The sequence below is a fragment of the Myotis brandtii genome, unplaced genomic scaffold (genome assembly GCF_000412655.1).
Source record: "Myotis brandtii unplaced genomic scaffold, ASM41265v1 scaffold731, whole genome shotgun sequence".
Classification (NCBI taxonomy): domain Eukaryota; kingdom Metazoa; phylum Chordata; class Mammalia; order Chiroptera; family Vespertilionidae; genus Myotis; species Myotis brandtii.
Genome location: NW_005370895.1, coordinates 617976 through 632967, shown reverse-complemented (window position 1 = coordinate 632967; position 14992 = coordinate 617976). Strand labels below are relative to the sequence as shown.

At 50.2% G+C, this 14992-nt stretch overlaps 1 protein-coding gene across 1 annotated transcript in view; it reads left to right on the top strand.

Moving 5' to 3' along the window:
- Window positions 1-4168: 4168 nt before the first annotated feature.
- Window positions 4169-14992, top strand: part of LOC102248016 (integrin alpha-9) — a 133213-nt gene continuing 122389 nt past the window's right edge. Inside the window, exons 1-2 of the mRNA XM_005882670.1 lie at window positions 4169-4264; window positions 4333-4409. Coding sequence (XP_005882732.1) covers window positions 4169-4264; window positions 4333-4409 — 173 coding nt within the window. The remainder of the gene's footprint in view (window positions 4265-4332; window positions 4410-14992) is intronic.

Here is a 14992-nt window from a genome sequence, read left to right as displayed (position 1 = left end):
GGGGAGCGAGTGGGGTGGAGAAGGGAGAACCTCGTCTTGCTAGAATTGGTGGTTGGATTAAAAATGCCCGACCCAGGTGTCTCTGGGAGCCAGCGCCTGTGAGTGCAGGTGGGCCACCCGCCCCGTGCGACGCTCATCGGATTCCACGATGTGCCGTCGGGCGGAGGAGCTTCGGAGTGATGTGACCACACGAGGCCCGATGAGCCTGTGAGCTCACTGCGCGCAGCAGCACTGGCCTGCCTGCCCTGAGCCATCCGAGATGTGCGGGGCTGACTGCTGAGCAGGAAACATGCAAGGACTCTGTGATGCCAGCTTGTTTTAAATCTTTCTTTAACACCCAACGTTGCCTCCGGCCCAGGGCCTGGGGAACGTCAGACACAACTGCCTTTGGGGCTAAACCAGACTCCTGCTCGGGGTGGGGGCCAAGCTGTGGGACCACCCGCCGGCCTACCCTCCACGGTTCTTCTGACTGCGCTGAGCTTGTGGGAAAGCACGCAGCCCAGTGGGCCACACTCTGCATATTAGAGTTGTAAACAGAACCACAGAGAGGTGTTTGGGGTTCGAGATGTCTGGCCGGATGTTCAATTAAGTGGTGATTTTTTTTTAAAGGCATCCTATTTTCCTCCCAATGTCTCTCCTATGTGGTCTTGGGTTGGGTTCCCCGGAAACAGAGCCCAAGACGGATTGGGGAGCATCTGGTCTAGGGAGGCTGTGGGAGGAACTGTGAGGGAATGAGGGAAGGGGAAGGGACTGAGCAAGGATGTGGCTTCAGCTCAGGTCTAGCCTTGGCCCGAGGTGGGAAACTCTGGAGCATACATTACACCAGAGCTGTCCTCTGCTTAAGGCAAGGGGCTGGCCCTCGGTTACCCCTGTTAGTCAGCCACTGGCTGGCCGCCAATGGGGGTGGTGGCGGAGTGGAACCCTCCTTGAAGGAGGCCCCCTCAGCTGAGGACAGGGCTCTGGAGAAGCATGCAGATGGGTGCCACTTGCTGCCCACACTCCCATCCGCTGGGGGATTGGGGGGCAGCAGCTGGGAAGGGAACTGGGCAGGGCTCGCAGTGCCCACCACCCGTACACACACAGCCTGCTGGCGACACCGCCCTTTTGAATGCTTGTTTTGAATTCAAACATGAACCTGTTTCAAAACACAAGTGCCCTGGAGGTGGCCAGTATGTCCTGCTGGTCATTGATACGTGGGGCAGGTTCTGGGAGATTGAGGGGAGAGACCAGGAGGACACTGGGGCTTAGGTGGGGGTGGGGCAGAGTCAGAGAGTTGGGGTGAAGGAGAGGCATGAAGAAGGCGAGGAGAAGAGGAGAGGAAAACAAGATAAAGAGGCAGGGCAGGAAGCCGATGACTTCACCTTGACCGAGGTGTAGAGCTTGGTGTCACCTCCCAACAGGAAGTCAGAGTTAATTTCTAGGTAACTAGTCCCTAGTCCTAGTATTACTCTGCTCTCTGAGGTGGAATCCCGCTGGCCTAATAAACCTGTGTGACAGGAGTGGTCCAAACTCAGGGGAATCATTCCAGGGTACAGGGTGCTTGTTATGTCTCTGAAATGACCCCAGTGAGGTGCCATTTACTCTGTCCAGCATCTTGCTCCCCTGGGCGTACCTTCCCCCAGGGAACCCAGCTCTCATTCACCAGATCCCTCAGTGGCTCGGAGCAGGCCTTCAGAGAAGAGCATCTCACAGCCCCTCCCGGCATCTTTGGAGTTAAGCATCCTCATCAAAGCCGGGGACAGAGACAGACCAGTATGAAAGTGGTATTCTTAGGCACTTCTGGTGCGAGATGGTCGGCCAAGCATAGGTATTTATGTCTGTGCTTTCTGAGACCCATTGGGATGAGTATGAATGAGTGAATCTGAACAGGAAGGTGAAGGAATACTGCAGCGGGAGGGGCATCAGTCGGTGAGGAAGTCTGTCATTTTTTTTTTAGTGAGTAAAGAAGATGGGAGCGTGTCGGTGGGTGAACCTTGCACCACACACAGAGGCTGGGTGCCTGTCTACCCACCCATGCACCCAGCGAGGCTGCAGCCACGGCCAGGCCAGTAGGCACAGAGCGTGGAAGGGGCTGAAAGCAGGGAAGGGCTGTTGAGTGAAGGTTGCTTTGTGGAAGGGTTGACTTTCCACCCCTCCCCTTGCCCCCACATGCAGAATAGCAGCAACCAGGCATTTTCTTCTCTAAAGAACTGAATCCACTGCCCAGCCGGAGTGGCTCAGTTGGTTGAGCCTCGTCCCATGCACTGAAAGGTTGCCGGTTTGATCCCCGGTTGGGGAGTGTACGGAAGGCAATCTATCCATCTTTCCCACTTACCACTCCCCTCCCCCGCTTTCCTCTCTCTCCTTCTCCCTTCCTCTCTCTAAGCATGTCCTCAGGTGAGGATTTAATAAAAAAAACAAAACCAGAATTGAATAAACTGCTTGCGAGATAGTGTGGTTCCCCAGAGGATAAGCCTTACTTCTGGCATTTCTCCAAATGCATGCGCTAGCTTCCGCTCCCACCATCCACCCAAACACTCGCACAGTTTCCAATCAGCCCTGTTACCTGTTGTTCTTAAATATGAATGAACAACCAAGGAAACCTGAGATTGGGGAGAAATGTTATATGAAAGAAATAAACCTGCAGAATAACTGATTAGAAGGAAGTAAACTATTTAGGGAATAGAAGTGATTATACAAAATTTAAAACCAACCTAAACGCTACGTAATACCCATAAAGAGATTTAAGAATATGTTCTACCCATTATAAAATGCTTGAAATTCTATTTCTTCTTAAAATGAAGAACCAGAGAATAAGGAAAGCGTTCTTGAAAATGAATAAGATGGTTGCAGAGCTGAAAATGTAGTAGAAGGATTAGAAGACAATGATTATAGGATGGAGTGTAAATGTCATTAAATTTGACTGTATAGAAATTAGAAATACAGAAGTTCTTTCAATATCTTAATGTTCTAAGTTGGTGAGCCAAGAGGTATTGTAAAACTTGGTGAAACAAGAGATAGTTGTTTATTCCTTAAAATTGCAGAGGTCACCAGCAGAGCAGTGCTGCTTAAAGTGCGGTCACTTGGGATCTTCTGAGAAATGAACATTCTCGGGCCCCACCCCAGACCCATTGGATTAGATGTTCGTGGGTGTGTCCCAGCAATCTGTGTTTTAACAAGCTGAGCAGGTAATTCTGCTGCAGTCATACTTGAGAATCACTGCAGTGGAGTCGCTAAGGGTAATGATTTGCCTGTTAAAATTAGGAAAGGTGGGTGGGAGGGTCCATTGTGGAAGTGAGATAACTTGTCTATCCTGGCAGGAATTCTCTCCGATAATGTCCAAATCTGATAAATCAAGAAGTGGTAGCACCCGCATATTTTTTTAGAGATAAGGACATAATCACCAAATGAAACACAAAGTGGACATGGATGATACTGGTTGACCCTGGAGAGCAGGACTCAATAGGGAGGGATTCGGCGGGGGTTGGGGGGGGGTGGTCATTATTTTCGTTTTAACCAGGTGATTCTTTGGTTGAAATTAAAATGCAAGAGAAATACTGGGAAGATTGTCTGGGAGCCTGAGAAAAATTGTGGGAGAGTGAGCCTTGCTTATTCTCCTTCTCCTGATTAATACTTTTGTTTAAGATAATTTAATGACCTTCCTCCATGTGTCTTCCAGATGTTGGCTCAGTTGGAGGGGAAGAAAGATTCTGAGAGGGAGAGCGAGGCCCAGCCCAGGAAGCAGAGCTGATTTTTAACCTCTGCATACCTGTGTGGTAGCTCCGCACAGAGCGCTCCACCTCTTTCATTGGAGCACTTTAAGTCACGTGGCCAGAGAACGTTAGGACCTAAATGCCTTACTTTACTCAAGTAAAAGATGTCGAGTCCACGTTGGGTTGTGGATGGCGTGGATGAAGTCATGGCGGCCCTGTAGAGTCAGGGTCTGCCCCCAGTGACGGTCTCAAATAGAGATTTGCTGGCTCCCCAAGATAGAGGGGAATGAGCAGACAGCCATCTAAGGATTCCCGACTCAACTGTTATTCACTCACACCTGAGGGCCGTAGAGAGATTCTCAAAGGTGGGAAGGACTCTACCTTGTACCCTTCTTGAGCAAACTACTCAAAGAAGCCCTCGAACAGACTGAAAAGGAGTCCAGGAAGGAATACGCTCAGCAGGCCAGACCACGCTGATGTGGGTTTCCCTGGAGCCCGAGCCGGGGAGCTGGCTTCCGGGGCGTCGAGGGCTTGAAGGGCTCACGGCAGAATTCCGGCTGGTCGGGAAGAAGGTATTGGGCTGTTCCTCACTTATTTGCCACTAACTCCTGTTCCAACCCTCCTGTTGTGTCTCTCACAGACCGTTTTTGAAAGGAATTGCCGTTCGGAGGACTGTGCCGCTGACCTGCAGCTTCAGGGTCAATTGTTGCTGTCCAGGTAAGTCAGTGCTCCTTTCGCCACATTGTTCTGGAAAGTTCCTTTGTCTTGACTCCAGGCCCAAAGCCTCAATGTGCAGATTTCCGCCCCATCAAAGAGGATAAATAGAGGTGGTGGGTTGCAATGCTATTTTGTGGTTTTTAAAAAAATGTATGTTATACAATAGTTTTAACAACAGCTACTATTTGGGGGAGGGGGGGAGGAGGAGTTTGGTTTTTGTTTGCAATTCCACATATCTCACAATTTAGCCTGTATTTCTAATTTCTGTGAGTACTCGTGTTTGTGTGTGTGGGGGGGGGGGACGGATACTTTCTGTTTACTCGCTGTATTCAGTTGAACCATATGAAGTTGCCAATATTTAACTGTTTGGGACAGCTCCTATGATTGGACCGATCATTATATAAAGGTTCTTTTTCCTACCCCCCTCCCCTCACTTGGCAGTGGCGTCTGCTTTAACAACAATCAGTGGTTCTGTGTCAGGAGGGGGGCAGGCTGTCCTGGTCCAAGTGAGCAACCAGTCTCTGTTGTTTCAGGGTTTCCTCCCACAGTCCCCGAGTCCCCCAGGCTAGAGGTGAACCGCACACAGCCTCCCGCGTCCTCTTCGCCAACCCTGCATTTCAGACTTCTCCGAGGATGAAGGCGCTGGCCTTGAATCCCTTAGCCACACTTCAGAGAATGGTTTCCTTTCCAGACAGTTCCTTCTGAAAGATTGCTTTAGCCTTGGGGCCAGAAAGCCCTTCCGTATGATTTATGACCATTTCTCAAAAATCACCATCCGCTTTGATAGTTGTCCTCTGAAATGCCGTACCGTGTCCTTTATTTGAATCTGTGAGAGTTAAGTGTGGGTGGAATGAAATATCCCCTCATGAACCAGTGAATACACTAGGACAGTTATGATGATAAATGTATTATTCATCAAAGGGAAGAAATACTGAGATTCTTTGCCTTTTGTTTGCATTTATTGGGCGAAAGGTGATGTAATCCCCCAACACACACACGCACACACACACACACACACACACACACCACTCTGCACACCCAGACACCTCCACACCTTGCCCCCGGTGATAGGTGATGTAATCCCCCAACACACACACACACACACACACACACACACACACACACACACACACAAATACTCCCCTGAACCGCTTAAATATTAATTAGCATTACTTTGACTTAGGACAAGAGTAGTGATAGATTAAAGTACCACATGCTTTGCCAAACTTAGACAATTACTTCAACCTGATGACGCAGGTCTTGGAAATTTTTAACATTAGTAAGAAGGACCTCCTCGGATTATTAAAGAAACCAAATCTAAAGAAGCTTTCATAACTTATCAGGTCATTACTTTTAGTTTTAAATAGGTCTTCCAAAAAGTGTTTTAGGGAAAAAGTAATAGGAAACAAAATATAGGGACTTGTTTTGTTTTGAGGCAGACGGTAAATGTTGGACATTTAGTTTGGATTATAGAGAACTTCCTGTGGTGGGGGAATGCTCACTTGTTCCAAGGTAAAATATTAGGAAAGTCTGGATGTTCTTGCTGCCCGGTAATGAATGATCAAATCTCTCTTGAATTGTGTTTTTCATATATTACAATGTAAAACCCAAGACTGGTGGTCAGTAAGGTACCTTATGCCTAAAGCTGCCTCCACTTCCACAACTTTGCCTCTTCAGAGTGTTGGTCCGAACCAGTTCTGCTCTGTGGGTCCAGTCATCAATAATGTATCAGCTAGCTGTAGCCACAGAATATGCTGCATAACAAACCACCTCAAAACTCAGTGGTTTGAAACAGCAGTCACTTATTCTCAAGGTTCTGCAGGTCAGCTGAGGGTTGGCTGGATTCAGCTGGATCTTGGCTGACTTGCTCATGTATCTGCGGTTCAGCAGACAGTGGGTTGACCTCAGCCAGACATAGGTGACCCAGGCCAGCTCTGCTTCATGTGTCTTTCATTGTCCTGTAGGGACCAGTGGGCTAGCCTGGGCTTATTCTTCTCCTGACATGGCAGTGGTGCTGGAGGGCAAGCAGAAACATTCTACACCTCTTGAGACCTGGGCTCAGAACTGTGCATCCTTACCTCAACCTCACCCTATTGGTCACCATGAGTCCATGGCCAAACTCGAAGTCATGGGACAGGAAAGTATGCTCTGAGCCTTTAGTGAGAGGAACTGAAGAGGCACACAGCCAAGGGCACAAGAATAGAAGGGATGGAGAATTGGGACCAGTAATGCTATCTGCCCTAGCACGTAAGGAAACCTGGGTGCTGGTGGCACCACCTGCTCAGTGCTTCAGAGAGCTGAATGGGTCATTACAGGGCCACGGAGCAGCTTCCAAGAAGAGGAATTAAGGGGAATGAGGAGGAGCCAGGCATCCTGGGGAAAGGGGGAGACGGAGAGGGAGAGAGGAAGGCAGGGAAGAAGAAGAGATGAAGGGAGAAGGAGAGAGAGGAGAGAAGATAGAGAGAGGGGGAGGAATGAGAGGATGGTATGGATCATGTGGTCCTCTGTTCCACTCAGTGAAAGTATGTTCCAGCTGGAGTGTGGAGTTAGCGACTCTCCATCCATCTTAGTTCCCACATCCCTGGCTCAGGTCCACAGAGTGGCCTTTGTCTCGGTGCAGGAGCACCCTTGGCGGGGCGGGGCTTAGGAGAGATGTTGTGTTGATTTCCACCACGGTGCCTCCCCAAGGGCCGTTTAGACACATTTTTTGCCTTTCGTGCTGTCTTTAGAACCTAGCTCTCACGTTCGCTGTGACTTACAATACTGAAAAGTTGAAGCAAAGGGGCAATGGATAAGATCCCCCCAATGAGTGGTAGACGGTACAGTACAAGGTATTGTATGTAATTGGAAGCAGCCAAATTCCCACCAGACTGAGGAGCCGTTGTCTTGGGAAGACCAAGGGAAAGACATCCCGAGTGATTGGGTGACCAGAAGGCCGGGGATCGAGCCAGGAAAGGCTCTCTGTGACTGGATGTTTTTATTTTTCTCTCCAGAGAGTATGAATTCGGGCTGGCCTGTTGTCTCCTAAAGCAATCAACTCTTTAATTAAAAGTTCACGATCGTTAATGGTCTTGAGTCCAGTTCCAAAACATGCCATATCCAGCAACGCCCAGGAATAGGGATGAAACTGTACAGGTAGTTTTTATTAAACAGGACTGAAATTTCCATTTGTAAAATGATGCCACGACATTTTGTTTTGTCTGTCTGGATACTCACAGTTCCTAAGAATGCATCACGTGCGATTAGGTTAAAGAAAAAGAAATATAGTCTATGGCAGTGGAGCTAAAAAAAAAAATTTTTTTTTTGATGCCTCCCATAGGAGATCAGTGGAACGTTTCAGTGCCTTCTGGCTAGCCAACTCCAATAATGAAAGCACCCTTAGGGGCGGTGAAAAGACACGGTAGAATATTTATGACCTTAGAAGAACCGTCTAGCGGCCACATATAACGGTCCTATGGTTATAGCCTTCCTAATGCTATTATCGCGGTCAGGGTGGGGGAGTCGAGTGAATTTCCCAGAACCCTTGCCTGGTAGTTGGGTAGCTTTGTCCACGAAAGACCGGCCTTTGAGAGGAGAATCCCTGAGCCCAGAGAGCTCTTCAGAATTTGAAACAAATTGTTCTCCGTCTCAAAAGTGGCAACGTGGCCAGAATTGCTAACTGCACCGTGTGGGGTAGAAGTAAAGTTGTTTTGTTTTATGAAGGGGAAGGGACCCCTGTTTACTGAGCACCTACGTGCACTAGGTACCCTATAGAGTCCTCAGTATCCATAAACACCCTGTGTGTCTTACCAGCTGTGCAGCCTTGAGCAAGCTGCTTAACGTCTCTGGGCCTCTGTTTCCTCATCTGTAGAGTTGGAGAAAGAAGAGCAGCCCCTTATAAAGTGAGGGTGGAGGCAGGATTAAAGCTGGAAATGTCCATCTCGCCATTGCTGTTGGGTTCTGATATCAGCTGGTTCTAGACCAGAAGTACCAAGGCTGGGGACCTTGGGGGGAAAGTCCTCCCCTGTGTGAGTAGCCTCAGTTCAGAGGGGAGGTTGATGGCCGCTGATGTGCTGTCCGACCTGTGGGGACCTGCTCCATGGCTTTTCTCTCTGGAGATGTTGGCTGCCAGTCCTGTCCTGTTAACGGTGGTCCCTGCAGGAGTCATTGCATTCTGAATCCATGTAGGTTGAATTTTCCTCTCCTTGGAGGGTCTCAGATTTGACCATGTGCTTGTGGGCTCTCATATTAAGAGTTTCCTTGGTCAGCTGGCGTGGCTCAGTGGTTGAGCATCAGCCTATGAACAAGGAGGTCATGGTTCGATTCCCAGTCAGGGCACATGCCTGGATTGTGGGCTTGATCCCCAGTGTGGGGCATGCAGGAAGCAGCCGATCGATGGCTCTCTCTCTCATTGATGTTTCTATCTCTCTCTTCCCCTTCATCTCTGATATCAATAAAAACTCTGATATCAATAAAAATTTATTATTGTTATTATTATTGAAAGAAAGAAGGAAGGTGAGAGGGAACTGATCAGAAACCTGGAAAACTTTGGCCCTTGCCAGAATATTAGCCATGTGATTTATTTATTTCTTCATTTCCCCACTTTCTGCTCCAGATCTGGGGGAGGGGGAGGGGGGGGGAAGAAGTTTGTTGATTGGAGGCAGCTGGCTTTTGTAATTGCTGCTACATCCACTTTCTCAAAGAGTCTCAGTTGATGAGTTTATTCTGGAATTTCAACAAGAGTGTTATATCACCTTTTGACACCAAGACTTTCTCCCATGAACTTCCTGGGAATGCTTTCTCCCCACATTTTGCCAAACAGCCAACACTCTCCCATGGTCTGCATCTTGTTCCTTTTCCCCTTCCTTACCAGGCATAGCCATGCATTGCCCACACACCGAAGGGCATTTGGCTTGAGAGCAAACCTAGGAGCCAAGTCCGGGGCTGGGAGCTGTGTCCCGTTTTCCTGAGGACAGCAGATGAGGGCTGTGTCCACAGGGCGTCGGAGGCAGAGAGGATAAGACCTCTGACCCCTCCGTCATCCTGGGAGGGACCTGGGTGGAGCTGGGCCACACAGCTGTGTTTCTTTGGAGCCCTGGCTCCAGCTCCGCCCGGGGATGAGCACAGATGCTGACTCTGTGGCTCTGAGACACCCGCCCATGGTCCTACAGAGGAACTCGGGCAGGACGAACCAGGCCCAGCTCACGGGTTCCTCGTGGCTGGTGGGTGGTTTTTGCGCATGCACTCGGAGCTGTGGCATTTCAGGTGCAGAACAGGGCGCTGACAGGCAGGGATTGGGGTCCCTTATCTGAGGTCAGCAAGGAAGTTAAATGGCAGTGGCCGGAAAAACACCTGCGGGGAGGTTCCTGAGTCCGAGTCCAATGTTCCAGCCATTAGACCCACGGTCTCTGTCTTTAAATAGCCGTGGCGGCTCTGGCTGGTGTGGTTCAGTGGTTGGGCATCATCTTGTGCACCAAAAGGTTGCCAGTTGGATTCTTGGTCAGGGCACATGCCTGGGTTGCGGGCTCTCTCCCTATAGAGGGCGTGTAGGAAGCCGCCGATCAATGTCTTATTTCACATCGATGTTTCTCTCTCTCCCTCTCCCTTCCTCTCTCTCTAAAAATCAACAAAAAATATTTAGAAACAAACAAACAAATAAATAAATAGCTGTGGCAGCTTGGGGAACCTGGCCTGTCCCTCGCTCCCACTGTGATATGTTGCCGTCCCATTTAGGAAATTCCTTCCTATCCCAGGGATGATCTGATGTCCTGAGTGGCCGGTAGGCTGTGGACAGTGAGCCATCACCATGGGAACTGACTTTTTCCCTTAGGGAAGTCACTTCATTTTCAAGGCCCCCCCCCCCCCCCCCCCCCACACACACACACACATGAGCCGCAGAAACCTATCCCAACCAATTCTGGATTTCAGGGACAGCCCTCCTCTTGTTAAGCAGACACCGATGGAGATTTTCCATCTGGATGGTGCGAGGATGAGGCATCCATGGAGGACCATGGAAGGCAGGCTGAGGAGTAACTATGGCAACCAGAGAAGACGCTGGGAACATGCTCCTACCTGAGCCTTCCTCCCAAGCGACCTGGGAAGTCTGGGCCTACCTCATGGGTGTACCTAATAAAATTTTATTTGGTAGTATTTTCCTTGGCTTCCAAATATAGCCAACCATCCGAGGTCTTACGGGTAAGCCCCTCTCCAGCAGGGTCAGAACGAGATGGCTGCTGTTCCCTTCTCACTGGATGTTCAGCCTGAGATAAAGAGAGAGCAGTGACTCGGTTCCTCACTACGGTCAGGTGGAGAGCAGGCGGGGAGCCATGGGCTGCGTCTTTGCTAAGATTCTCACAGTTTACTCTGTGTGGCTGGGTTGTTGGTCTCTTGCCACTAACACTAGACTCGCCCATCCCACCAGAGACTTAGTTACTGTGAGAAAAGCCAAATTCCGAAGATGCACAGTGGTTTGGTTTCCGGAGGTAAACCTTCCTCCACATCAGTACTTTCTCGTTGTCGCGCACACATCCTCCCGTTAGCTTCTCTCCCTAGTGTGCTCTGAGCCACCTGACGTCACCTCGGGCGATTGGAAGGCGGCCCTGCTGCTCTTCCCATATGAAAAGCCCAGGACAGCTGTGGCCAAGAAGGGAGGGTCCTTTTGCTTTGTCCCCAGTGGTCACTCCCCCCTGAGCCAAAGGTGAGACTCAGGAATACCATGAACTGCCCGCAGGTCACAGTCTATTGCTGTTGCCCTGAGAGAGCAGGACCATGTAAGGAACTTCTAGATATTAAGAGCCTTCTCCAGTGACTCCATTCCAGGTGATCTTTTTCTTTTTTTAATATATTTTTGTTGATTTCAGAGAGGAAGGGGGAGGGAGAGAGAGAGAGAGACGCGTCAATGATGAGAGAGAATCATTGATCGGCTGCCTCCTGCAGGCGCCCTACTGGGGATCGAACCTGCAACCCGGGCATGTGCCCTTGACCAGAATCGAACCCGGGACCCTTCAGTCCACAGGTCAATGCTCTATCCACTGAGCCAGACCGGCTAGGGCCATTCCAGGTGATCTTGATCCAACGACGAGGCCGCAGGCGCCCTACTGGGGATCGAACCTGCAACCCGGGCATGTGCCCTTGACCAGAATCGAACCCGGGACCCTTCAGTCCACAGGTCAATGCTCTATCCACTGAGCCAGACCGGCTAGGGCCATTCCAGGTGATCTTGATCCAACAATGACGAGGCCGGGTGGATGCTGTTGCTGCCATGCCCAGCTCCCATGGCTGTGCAGGAGCCACGTGCCCAGCTGTGTAAATGTTGGCTGCTAAGGGCTCACAGCTGTCCCACCTCTGGTCTGGAGAATGGCCCTCAGCTCACGGGAGCCCTCCTGCCTGGGAGGTTACACCCGTCCCCAGCAGCCCTCAGCCAGTGACTGACCGATCAGGGCGCCAAAAGCCAGCCCCCTTGTGTCCATGCGGGTAATTCCATGCCGTGGCTCGTGCTGCAGATCCCTGGTGTGAATCAGGCCAAGCAGACTCTGCGGAGACCACAGACTGAGCAGCCCGTCCCCGCCCCACTGCTTGCCTCGCCCCCTGCTCCTCACGGCATCTCCCCATCACCCACCCGAATCCTTGTCACAGATGCTTCCAGGGGACCTGACCTGAGACCCTGGCAAATCAGACCTCACATATATGTACTTGTTTGTTCTCCGATCTGCTGGCCAGCAATCTCCTTTCTTTTTTGGACTGCGTTTCAAAAGGAAACCAAATCCAGTATTTATCGGATATTAACTTGGCTGGAGTCGGGGGGGAGAGGGGAGAGACAGTTGCTGGTGGGCTTTGTATCTGCTCACATGAAATTGGAGGGGGTTGGGCTTTTTCAAGACCAGGCCTTGAGTGATGTGGAGGGGACCCTGTTAGGTGGTGAGGGTTACTGCTGGTTGCTTCTTCCCTGGGACTTGCTTTTAAAAGAGGGCTATCTAGCCCTCGCCAGTTGGGCTCAGTAGATAGAGTGTAGGTCCATGGACTGAAGGGCCCCGGGTTCAATTCCGGTCAAGAGCACGTACCAGGTTTTCAGGCTAGATCCCCCACCCGGGTCAGGGCACGTGCAGGAGGCAGCCAATTGATGTGTCTCTCTCACATAGAACTCTCTCTCTCTCTCTCTCTCTCTCTCTCTCTCTCTCTCTTCCTTTCCCTTACACTCTCTCTAAAAATCAATGGAAAAACATCCTTAGGTAAGGGTTAACAACAACAAAAAGAGAGGGCTATCCAGACACAAGGGACACCAGGGGAGCGGGCAGCCATGTGAGGGATGCCTTTCACTGCAATGTCCTCCCGGTGCAACCGAGAGCCAGTGCCTCAGGGAGCACGGGATGCTCGCGCGGAGTAGGCAGCCTTCTTGGCCAGGGGGCTTTGTATCTGCTCACATGAAATTGGAGGGGGTTGGGCTTTTTCAAGACCAGGCCTTGAGTGATGTGGAGGGGGACCCTGTAGGTGGTGAGGGTTACTGCTGGTTGCTTCTTCCCTGGGACTTGCTTTTAAAAGAGGGCTATCTAGCCCTCGCCAGTTGGGCTCAGTAGATAGAGTGTAGGTCCATGGACTGAAGGGCCCCGGGTTCAATTCCGGTCAAGAGCACGTACCAGGTTTTCAGGCTAGATCCCCCACCCGGGTCAGGGCACGTGCAGGAGGCAGCCAATTGATGTGTCTCTCTCACATAGAACTCTCTCTCTCTCTCTCTCTCTCTCTCTCTCTCTCAAAATCAATGGAAAAACATCCTTAGGTGAGGATTAACAACAACAAAAAGAGACGGCTATCCAGACACAAGGGACACCAGGGGAGCGGGCAGCCATGTGAGGGACGCCTTTCACTGCAGTGTCCTCCCGGTGCAACCGAGGGCCAGTGCCTCAGGGAGCACGGGATGTTCGCGCGGAGTAGGCAGCCTTCCTGGCCAGGGACACGGGGCTCTTTTTTGAGAATGTTTTCTGTGATAATGAGACCTGAACAAGAGGCGAATGTCACTGTTTCAGTCTACAGTTGCGTTTCTTCTTCCCTGGGACTTGCTTTTAAAAGAGGGCTATCTAGCCCTCGCCAGTTGGGCTCAGTAGATAGAGTGTAGGTCCATGGACTGAAGGGCCCCGGGTTCAATTCCGGTCAAGAGCACGTACCAGGTTTTCAGGCTAGATCCCCCACCCGGGTCAGGGCACGTGCAGGAGGCAGCCAATTGATGTGTCTCTCTCACATAGAACTCTCTCTCTCTCTCTCTCTCTCTCTCTCTCTCAAAATCAATGGAAAAACATCCTTAGGTGAGGATTAACAACAACAAAAAGAGACGGCTATCCAGACACAAGGGACACCAGGGGAGCGGGCAGCCATGTGAGGGACGCCTTTCACTGCAGTGTCCTCCCGGTGCAACCGAGGGCCAGTGCCTCAGGGAGCACGGGATGTTCGCGCGGAGTAGGCAGCCTTCCTGGCCAGGGACACGGGGCTCTTTTTTGAGAATGTTTTCTGTGATAATGAGACCTGAACAAGAGGCGAATGCCACTGTTTCAGTCTACAGTTGCGTTTCTTTCTTTTTTTTAAAAAAAAAAAAAACATTTAAAATTTCTCATTTTTTTTTTCTGGTGTGGAAAACACAATGTACCCTCCTAAGCAAGGAGAAGATTCTCATTCTCGTACCTGCCCGACCAACGTCCCTAGTTTTGAAGATGGCTCACTGTTGGTCCAGGGACGGTGGAGTTGAGATGAATGAAATCAGAGCCTCTTCTCACACACCTTGCGGGACGGCTGTTCTTCCCTTTCCTCCCGGTGTGAGGCTGAGCACGCTGTACCTGCCTCACCCTCCGCCACGTGGCCTGTTCTTCCCATCATTGCACAGTCCCTCACCTTCCCGGAGGAGAGAGGTCCTTATGGGTCCCTGTCCCCTCGCGGTCTGTGCATAGAATTCATGGGGTCTGTGAACTTGGATCAGAAAACAGTCGCATCCTCGTTTGCATTGACTTCCAATTGGAACTTCGCATCTTATTCAGTTACAAACGTAGACAGCAAAGCCCAGGGATATTTTCAGCCCCTGTGACTGTCACCCACAGAAATCACTGATGCTTTCCTATCGACTTGCCGTATGACAGAGATTTCTAACTATCATTTACATGCATCCCGACTTCACAGTTAGGGTGGTTTTTCGATCTGCCGCCCAATCTTATTAGTCAGTGCTATTTAAAAAACAACACATATTGCTATACCACACATTGAAAAATATAATTATTGTTGTATTTTCTGTGATTGGTTTTTTGGTTACCCTGTTTTCCAATGTATGCATTTAAAAGCAATACTTTGAGAAGGGGTCCATTCACTTTACTAGGCTGCGTAGAGTATCTGGTGGCACAACACACAGGTTAAAAACCCCTGTTCTAGAAGTTTCCCCAGAGTATGGGAAAAGATACACATTGGGGAAACCGACGTTTTGCTCCGCCTACTGGAGTAGACAAAAGATTTCTGCTGTGACGTTCAGAACTGAGACTTCATAATAAAGCTGTTGTCACGTTTTCCTGCCTCTGTGGCTCCCAGTGTCTACAGTACACCGATCAGGAAATGACCATTTATTTCTTGCTCTT